This window comes from Bison bison, unplaced genomic scaffold (assembly GCF_000754665.1).
Source record: "Bison bison bison isolate TAMUID 2011002044 unplaced genomic scaffold, Bison_UMD1.0 scf7180017864352, whole genome shotgun sequence".
Classification (NCBI taxonomy): domain Eukaryota; kingdom Metazoa; phylum Chordata; class Mammalia; order Artiodactyla; family Bovidae; genus Bison; species Bison bison.
The window spans coordinates 6,265,866-6,275,733 of NW_011494924.1; the positions used below are offsets into that span (position 1 = coordinate 6,265,866).

At 49.8% G+C, this 9,868-nt stretch overlaps 1 protein-coding gene and 1 gene segment (V, D, J or C); both read left to right on the forward strand.

Annotated features, from left to right (window-relative positions):
* Positions 1-9,868, forward strand: part of LOC104999482 — a 75,226-nt gene that overhangs the window by 5,796 nt on the left and 59,562 nt on the right. The window contains 1 exon segment of the mRNA XM_010855034.1: positions 7,522-7,535. Coding sequence (XP_010853336.1) covers positions 7,522-7,535 — 14 coding nt within the window.
* LOC104999409 lies at positions 4,070-4,706 on the forward strand. The segment is given in 2 exon segments: positions 4,070-4,155; positions 4,243-4,706. Coding segments are annotated over 2 exon segments (408 nt in total).

Consider the following 9,868-nt stretch of genomic DNA (forward strand, 5'->3'; position numbering starts at 1 on the left):
CCATGTGTCCTCATTGATCTCTGTATTTCCTCTGCATCCTCCATGTGAACCAGGAAGAAGCTTCTCCAGGTCATATTCCTTGTCATCACCTGAGCCTGAGACCTAGCAGGAAGGTTGTTGGTAAACTAGATACATCTAGACACTTGTCTCACCTCAGGCAGCTCATTTCTGTCTTTCTGGAACGTTCTCCCCTAGCCTGGCTCTCACATGGTCTCTGCTCTTGTCCACCTTTCCCAGGCGGGCAGGACATTCCTCTCCCCACCTCCCTGCATCAGCTCCCTGACCCTCTCTACTGCGGCCACAAGCCCCTCCCTCATCTGGGTCAGGTCCGTTCCCAAGTCTCAGGGAGGCTTTTAAAAAGGCCTCTCCGTGCGGTCTGTTTTAAGCAACATGTATGGACTCATGAAAAAGAAACAAACTTTAGTTAATTACGTATCATCCCCAAACACACGTGAGTCCATTTGAAGGGGACAGATTGCCTTTGTGTATTCTCGACACGCACCCCCCGCCCCCCAACATCCTTAGCATCTCACCTAACCTAGGCCAGGTTGGCACCACCTGGCACCCTCATCAAAATCTTCTCAAAGTCAAAATATATCCTGCATCACCCCCATTATATCACGATTTTATAAGTGCAGAAATAATTGAGTCCACATTTATAAAACTTCTTTAGAAAAAGTATACATGGAATTTGATAATGCTTAATTTAAATAGGAAATCTCAACATATATGCCTCTGATTAACCAGAAGTAGTTATGAAGACATGTTTGCAGGCAGATTCACTTGAGATCCTTTGAGCATTTATTTTATGATCATATATTTCCATCTTTAGCTAACTACCATCATTGTACTGGTGAAGCAGTTATTTCCTTCTTAGTAATACGGTCAGATCATACAGGATTCTACCTCTAGAGGCTAAGAGTGGATTTGAAAATCAACCCTAATCAGCCAGGCTAGGAAGGCAGTAGAACAGATGTGTGTGTGTGTGTGTGTGTGTGTGTTCACACCCTTGCTTTAAACAGATGCTGCTCATCCATGAGGCCCTCGACCTTTGGCCACGTGGAGGCATTGTGTTTCCACGGTAAGCATGGTGTTTGGGGAGGGCTTAGGAGTCACCTGGGGAGGGCAGCTTAAGGCAACCTTGGATACATGCCTGCATCTGGGAGCAGGTTTGAGTTCCCTGAATGGTCCCGGGGCACATACAGCCAGCACAGACTCCTCACTGCCCAGGGGACTGGGTACCTACCTGGAGTTTCAGGATGTGCCCAGGGGGCTGTCTCCTCGAGCAGCATGGCAAGGGGAGGGTGAGAGGTTGGGGTATCTGGTGAGGGCTGGATGATGAGTGTCTGGCAGGGTCAGAGAGAGCAGAACAAAACATGTTGTGGGCCCATGCACCAGGAGATGAAACTCACCTCACACCCACCCTTTGCTGAGGGGCTGTCAGGACAGGGAATGGCATAGAGGAGCCAGCCCTGGGTCAGCCTGCAGAGACACAGAGCAGGGACATCATAGGCAAATGCTCCAATCAGGGAACAGGAGGGTCAGCACTTTACACCACTCATCCCAGGAGCCCTGCCTCCAGCCAGCAGCAGTCCTGGGTCCTGATGCTGCCATGGGCTCCAGGCTCCTCTGCTGTGTGACTCTCTGCCTCCTGGGAGCAGGTGAGTCCTGGACACAGTGTGGGAGCTTCTGAGATGTCTTTGCCTCCCTGAGATAGAAGCGTGGCGATGAGGGCTGCAGCAGGAGGCTCCCCTGTGCTCTGCCCTCAGCTTCCTTCTGTCTCCTCCCCAACAGGTCTGGTGGATTCTGAAGTCACCCAGACCCCCAAATACCTGATCAAATCAAGAAAGCAGCAAGTGACTCTGAGATGTTCCCCTGAATCTGGACACCGCTATGTATCCTGGTACCAACAGGCCCTGGGCCAGGGCCCCCAGTTCCTCATTCTGTATTATGATGGGAAAGTGCGTACAAAAGGAAACATGCCTGATCGATTCTCAGGTGAACAGTTCGGTGACTCTCGCTCTCAGATGAACCTGAGCTCCTTGGAACTGACAGACTCAGCCGTGTATCTCTGTGCCAGTAGGCAAGACACAGTGCTGCATGATAAGGAGCCTCTGGGACAAAAACACTCCTGCCCCAGCTCAGGAAGTGGTTGCCGGGCATTGACTGCCAGCCAGTGAGACCCAGGCCCTGGTAAAGTGGACAGCCTTTCCTAGACATTCTTTCCTGAAATTTTTTAATGCTCACAATGATATTGCAAGATAAGTATTATTTTATCTGCTTATTTATCTAAGGGGAATCGGCCTGCCCAGCCCTCATATTTCGTAACCGTTAGAGCAAGGAATGCTGCTCAAGCCTGTCCTTATCACTTGTGGTCCTCACCACACACAATCTGACCCCTGCCAGGAATGCTGCGTCACCCAGGCCTGTGACGTGTGGTCGTGCTCTGAGGAAACCAGCACATCAGGAGGTCACCACAGATTCAGCGTCATGTAACCAGGAATAGCTGTATAATTTTTAGGGTCCCTGGTTTCAAATACCACTGAGAATCTGCAGAGAGCAGAGCACTGCAGCATGTGTGGGGGCTTCTATGTGTGGGATGATGTACAACAAGATAAGCGTTTGAGGAGCTCTATGATATTTGTTTCTGAATTAACGCAATCCCCACTTCACAAGGAAGCATTCCCATGGAATGGATGTCTCACCTAAAATCAGAGCATTTTTCCTTTAACCTGGAGTCTGCCACCTCTCCCTGCATCCGTCCCACGTATACGTTCCTTTGTCACCTGCTTGTGTGTGTGTGAGTGTTTAGTTGCTTCAGTCGTGTTTGACTCTTTGTGACCCCATGGACAGTAGCCAGTCAGGCTCCTCTGTCCATGGGATTCTCCAGGCAAGAATAGTGGAGTGGGTAGCCATGTCCTCCTCCAGGGGATCTTTCCAACCCAGGTATCAAAACTGCATGTCTTATGTCTCCTGCATTGGCAGGCAGATTCCTTACCATTCTCACAATCTGAGAGAAGCCCAGGTCATCCGTGGTGCTGGGCAACTGGCTTCTCTCCACAAAGAACGGCAAGTCCCAAGCTGGACGTGGTTCCACTTGCTCTTCCCCTTCCCCCCTTCAGAAACTGCAAGCCCTGTGTCCAGTGAACAGGATGGGAATGTAGATGCATCTGGCAGGGGACCCATCTGTTGGTGAATTGATAAGAAATAGAGCCAAAAGATTCCTCAAGTGTGGATAAGTCTGACCTGCGGTTGGGGAACAAGATGCCAAAAGAATCATTGCAGGTCGAAGGACACCAACAGGACTGTGGTTAATTAACGAAAGTAGAAACGGACAGTCTCCCAGGTGGCGCTAAAGTGAAAGAAAGAAAGAAGGTGAAGTCTCTCAGTTGTGTCTGACTCTGCGATCCCATGGACTGTAGTCTACCAGGCTTCTCTGTCCATGGGATTTTCCAGGCAAGAGTACTGGAGTGGGTTACCATTTCCTTCTGCAGGGGACCTTCCTGATTCTGGCTGCCAATGAGGGAGATGTAAGAGACTTGGGTTCAATCCCTGGGTCTGGAAGATCCCATGGAGGAGGAAATGGCAACCCACTCCAGTATTCTTGCATGGAGAATCCCATGGACAGAGGGGCCTGGTGGGCTACAGTGCACGGGGTCACAAAGAGTCAGACATGACTGAGCAACTAACACTTACCTAGACACTTGAAGATGTATTTGGGATTCATGAGTCATAAAGGGCAGCTGGAAGCCCAAAGGATTTTCCTGAGATTCAACACTACAGAAATATGCAGGTAAAAGTAATAAAAGTATGAATGAAGAATTATCTCTAGAAAAAGTGAATAAAGTTGCAAACTGTTTACAGAAAGTTTACAACAACTTGTAAGGCTCAAGTCCATTGATCTGGACAGGTTTCCCTGTTGTGAACTCTTCACTTAGGTTCATTTCTGATTTGAGCCTCTGGGGGAAGAGGCGTGGCCCCCTGACTGACTGGTTGGCTCTGGAGCCTGGCAGGGACAGTGACATCTCAGAAGAACTCCTGGAGAGCCCTTCTCCCCTCTCATCCACACTCAGACCAGAGGGCCCTCCACCCGCCCTGCCCCCGCCATGAGCCCCTGCCTCCTGGGCTGTGTGGTCTTCTGTCTCCTGCAGGCGGGTGAGTCCTGGGGGGCAGGGTCCCCTTGGGGCTGCCAGCACTAAGCCTGTCCGCTGTGATGGAAGCATCAGTCTTCCTTCTCCACAGGGGCGGTCCATGCTGGTGTCTCTCAGGACCCCAGATTCCAGGTCGTGAAGACAGGACAGAACGTGACACTGAGATGTACTCAGCATCTGTACCACGACAGTATGTACTGGTACCGACAAGACCTGGGACTCAGGCTGAGGCTGATTCGTTATTCATCTTTCACTGACACCACGTACAAAGGAGACATGCCTGATGGCTACAGCGTCTCCAGATCAAGCACAGAGAACTTCCCTCTCACGCTGGAGTCCGCCAACCGCTCCCAGACATCTGTGTACTTCTGCGCCAGCAGTACTCCACAGCGCTGCAGGGTCACCTCCTCTCTGTGCAAAAAGATGGGGGAGGCCCTTGTAGGCTCCTAGCACTGGGAGTCTCAGGGCTTTGCTGCCACGTGCCTTCAGTGTGACCCTTGGTGTGTGGTCTGTACCGGCCCGGATCTCACTCCAAGCCTTGCGGACACATGTCCACCATCCATCTCTGTCTTTCTCTGCATCCTCCCTGTGATCCAGGAAGATGCTTCTCTAGCTCCGACTCCTGGTCAGCACCTGAGCCTGAGACCTGCAGGAGGGAAGGTTATGGGAAATCAAATATATCTAGACCCTCTTGTCTCTCCCTGGGCACCTCATTGCTGTCTTTCTGAAACTATTCATCAACCTGGCTTTCATGTGGTTTCTGATCTTGCCCATCTTTCCAGAGGGGGCAGGGTGTTTCCACCCTTCATCTCTCTGGCCTCAGCTCCCCGGTCCTCTCTTCTCCAGTCACGCTGCTCCTCCGTCACCTGGGTCATGTCCCTTCCCATCTCAGAGACTCCAAAAATGCATCCTGTGCCCTGCGGAGGGGTCCTGCCTTTCCTAGTGATTAACTCCTACCTGTGATCCCATTCAAGGTCCCACTGTGTGGTCAGGCACATCTGGGTACAGCTGTTTCCCAGATGAACTGTGAGCACAGGTGGGATGTCTTTCTTATGACTTTTGAGTCCTAGATTATGAACTTTTCTCTCCTGGATGTGGTCTCCATCTACTCAGAAGCAGGACTCTGTCTCCCGTGTGTGTCTCCTCCTTGAGCTCCTGTGATGATGGAGCTGCATGGGCGCTGGGACAGCTGATCAGTGTAACAAGACCAGTGGAGAGAGTGGGATGTAACATCACCTCTGAGTGCCCTCCTAGATTCAGGTCAGTAAAGACACAGAGCTACAGAGCGTCCCCCTCCTAGACTCTACAGCCTTACTCTCCACCCCTCACTCATCTCTGGTCCTGCTCCCTCCTCCCCCGAAAGAGAGGATGTTTGTAATGACCGTTAGCCTGTGAACAAATGACTTTTGAACAAGCAGATGCTCTGATGGCAGTGAAAGTGAGAACTACATTACTTTTGCAACATAGCCTCCTAGGTTTCCAGAAAAACAGAATTGTTACTGTATTGATATATTCCACACCAGTGTTTTAAAGGTCAGTGAAATTGGGTCTTCTGTAAAGAAGCTCTGAGGAAACTGTGTTTTAATGAGTGGTGACTTAGACGAATGTGAGGCTCTGCTGAGGGCTGTGGAGACATGAAGCTGCATGGAGATTGAGGAACACAGAGAGGGCAATTGGTCTGTGGCCCGCAGAAGGGAATAGAAGCTTTCAGCCGAGGTCTCTTCCCGGGGCATCATTTCACCCCTTGTGTCTCTAAATATGTCAGTGACTTCATTAGGCTTCTTGGGCCAAATCAAGTGGACCCCTCCATTGCCCACCCTTGCCTACGAAGTGAATACCATGGAGCCTGTATGACTGTGGGACCATGGGCGGGGTGCTGGGCTGGGTCAGAAATAGGGGTCCTCATGGCAGACCGTGATGTGCAGGTAAGACAAAGAATTCACCACCTGGTGTCTGGCTTTGGGGGCTTCCCAGGTGGGACTAATGGTAGAGAACCCACCTGACAATGCTGGAGACTTAAGACACAGGTTCGATCTCTGTGTAGAGAAGATACCCTGGAGAAGGGAATTGTAGCCCACTCCAGTATTCGTGCCTGGGAAATCCCATGGACAGAGGAGTCTGGGAGAATAGGGTCGCAAAAAGTCAGGCACAACTGAAGCGACTTAACGTGCACACATCTGACATTGGAGGTGCTGTTGACCCTCTGAGTGAAAGTGCCCTGCAGGCGAGGGGAGATGGAGGATGAGAAGATTAATGTAGAGATGCAGCAACATGTGAGCCCTGTGGGAAGGCAGCCCTAAAACCCACACATTGCTTGTGTTAAAAGGGGAGCGTGCGTGCTAAGTCACTTCAGTCGTGTCCAACTCTTTGCAACCCTACTGACTTTAGCCCGCCAGGCTCCTCTGTCTAAGGGATTCTCCAGGCAAGAATACTGGAAGGGGTTGCCATGCCTTCCTCCAGGGGATCTTTCTGAAACAGGGATCTAACCCATGTTTCCTGGGGCTCCTGCATCCCTGGCAGATTCTTTACTGCTGAGACACTGGGGAAGCCCAAAAAAGGGGAGATTATAAATATTTAAATTAGTCATCTATGTATGTTATAATATTGGGCTGGCCAATACATTCGTTCGGGTTTTCCCGTAACATTTTATGGAAAATCTCGAACGAACGTTTTGGCCAACCCAATGTAAATTACATGTCCCTGAAGTCATGGACATTGACAGAGGCAGTGATGTCACCATGGGAGCTGCCCTATGGGGACAGGTGACAGGCCACCACCCCCACCGCCACCACCCCCGCTCATGCTCACAAGGACCCTGAGCTGGTGAACTTCCCGTTGCTGCTCTGTCCCTGCCATGGGCTCCAGGCTCCTCTGCTGGGCGACCCTCTGTCTCCTGGGGGTGGGTGAGTCCTCAGCAACCAAGTGGTCCAATGTATTGTGTGTGTGGGGGGGGGGTGGGTAAGGCTCTACCTGACTGTCCCCCACTTCTGTCCCCACAGGTCACACAGGAGCTGGAGCAGTGTCCCAGTCCCCCAGGCACAGGGTCGCAGGGAGGGGCCAGACTGTAAATCTTAGGTGTGATCCAATTTCTGGTCATGTTTCCCTTTATTGGTACCGACAGACCCTGGGGCAGGGTCCAGAGTTTTTGACTTACTTTCAAGACGAGCAACAACTAGACAGATCAGGGATGCCTAAAAACCGGTTTTATGCTGAAAGGCCTGAGAAAACGTACTCCTATCTGAAGATCCAGCCAGCGGAGCCCGGGGACTCGGCTGTGTATCTCTGTGCCAGCAGCCCAACCACAGCGCAGCACAGTCGCCTCCTTCCTGTTCACAAACCTCACCTTTCTGTCTCCTTGCAGCTCCCAGAGCCCCTAAATAGGTTGTTTTTTGCTTTCCACTCACCAATATGTGGCGCTAGTGATAAAGAATTTCTGTGCAATGCAGAAGACCCCGGTTCCAACCCTGGGTCAGTAAGATCCCCTGGAGAAGGGAATGGCTACCCACTCCAGTATTCTTGTCTGGAAAATCCCTTGGACAGAGGAGTCTGATGGGCTATAGTCTATGTTGTCATAAAGAGTAGGCACAACTGAGCACACACACCCCCCCCCCAACAAAAAGACGTAGATTTGGACTCAGCTGTTCTTTGGATAGAAAGAGACCATAGACTAACTCCTGAGATACTGCAGCGGTAAATGTTGGTGGATAGAAATCATTAAGGCTCACTGGGTTCTAGCAGTCTCAGGGCCAGCTCAGAGCTCCAAGGCACAGACCACAGGCTTCCATGGGACCTGCAGGTGTTTGCCCACACACGCAACTTTAGCGGCCTGTGTTCGTAGTGAGTTCCCCTGCGGTTGCTGTTGGCAACTGGAAAGTTTTCGACTACCTCCTCAGGCATAGTCTTTGTTCTAAAGCCTCTTCCATCCCTGTCACAGATGGAACTAGCCGTGATGAACCTGACTGCCAGTGCAGGAGACTTAAGAGACTTGGGTGTGATCCCTTGGTTGGGAAGATCCCCTGGAGGAGGGCCTGCGACCCACTCCAGTAATCTTGCCTGGAGAATCCCATGGCCAGAGGAGTCTGGCGGGGTACGTTCCATAGTGTCGCACAGAGTCGGACACGACTGAAGCTACTGAGCACACACGTCCCTGTTATATTGCAAGTTTTCCACAATATAGCATCAAGCCTGTCGTCCTGTTTGAAGTAAAATCCTTACTACTTCTGTGCCAGTTGACAAAGACAGTGTTGAAAACAGTAAGACTTTATTTCCTTTGCCTCATTTAAGCAACCCACTTTCTCTATTTTGTTTTCATGTTTTCACTGCTGCAGTCCTGACAGTTAGACTAAAGCGTACTTTCACAACCTCTCCAGTTTCATGCTGATTCCCTGAATAAATCTGTTCTCTAGAGGTTGTTGTAATTCACACCCTAGGCTTTTGATTTGAAATACTTTCCCTGAGGTCTTTAACTCAAGAAGACACGATATTTTCTAATGCTTCTATTCCTTTTTATGTGTTTGCTATATTACCTATTGTTATACATATTGGTTATAAATATAAATACCTATATTGTAAATAACACCTTCTATCCATCTTTACCCACAGATGAATCTATGAAATCTAAAGCCCTGGTCAGAGTGGATGTGATTATGGGTCATGGTTTCTAGGAGTCTGAAGAGATAACCAGATAACTCTGGTGGGTAGGATGGTAAAGAACCCGTCTGCAATGCAGAAGACCTGGGTTCGATCCCTGTCTTGAGAAGGTCCCCTGGAGAAGGGAATGGCAATCCACTCCAGTATTTGTGCCTGGAGAATCCCATGGACAGAGGAGCCTGGTGGGCTACAGTCCTTGGAGTCCCAAAGAGAGGGACAGGACTGAGCTACTAACACTTTCACTTTTCAAGAGGTAACCCAGCTGCAAGACTGGGATTGAATGGCATAGCCTTGGCCATGATAGGGCCACCCTGAGCCTTGCATAGCAGGTAAAGGGAATGACAGTTGCCCTAAATCCACTTATTATTAACTGTAGTCACTTGGTACACCAAGGTTTTTCCCAAGAGCATGAGTGCCCAGAGGAGGGAGTTTTCCTGGTCTTTGATTGTGGTATCCGCAAAGCTTTCCTGGCTCTGGGGAGCAAGGAAGGTCAGATACACACGAGAATTCCCTACTCTAGCAATCCCATTTGAAGGACTCCCTTTCCAGATTCTGGTCTTCATTTTCCCCCCATTTTCCCATCTTTGCCACATGAACCTGGCAGAGTCAGCTTCCTTATAATACTGTGTTGCACCGCCGTTTTCATATCTTCCAACTCCACTCTTTCTTCCAGAACCATCTGTTCCCTCCCTGCTGCTCAAATTGGCACAGTGTTCAAGCTGATCATTTAGCGGAGACTGTTCCTGGCTGGTCTCAATTCCATCCATCCTTATCTCCCCATGACATACTGTTCTTCCGCGATGGCTTATGGCTTTATAAGATGTTCTTTTTTGTTCTTACATTCCAAGTTTACTTTTTATTCAGACACAATTGACCCCATCTCAAAGGCAATTTCATTATCTCCTCAGTCCTTTGCTGATCTATATTTTGGAGTTAACACTGATTGTCTTTTTTTTTTTTTTTTTAGCAGTTTTGTGAGAAACGCTGGGCTGGAAGAAGCACAAGCTGGAATCAAGATTGCCAGGAGAAATATCAATAACTTCAAATATGCAGATGACACCACCCCT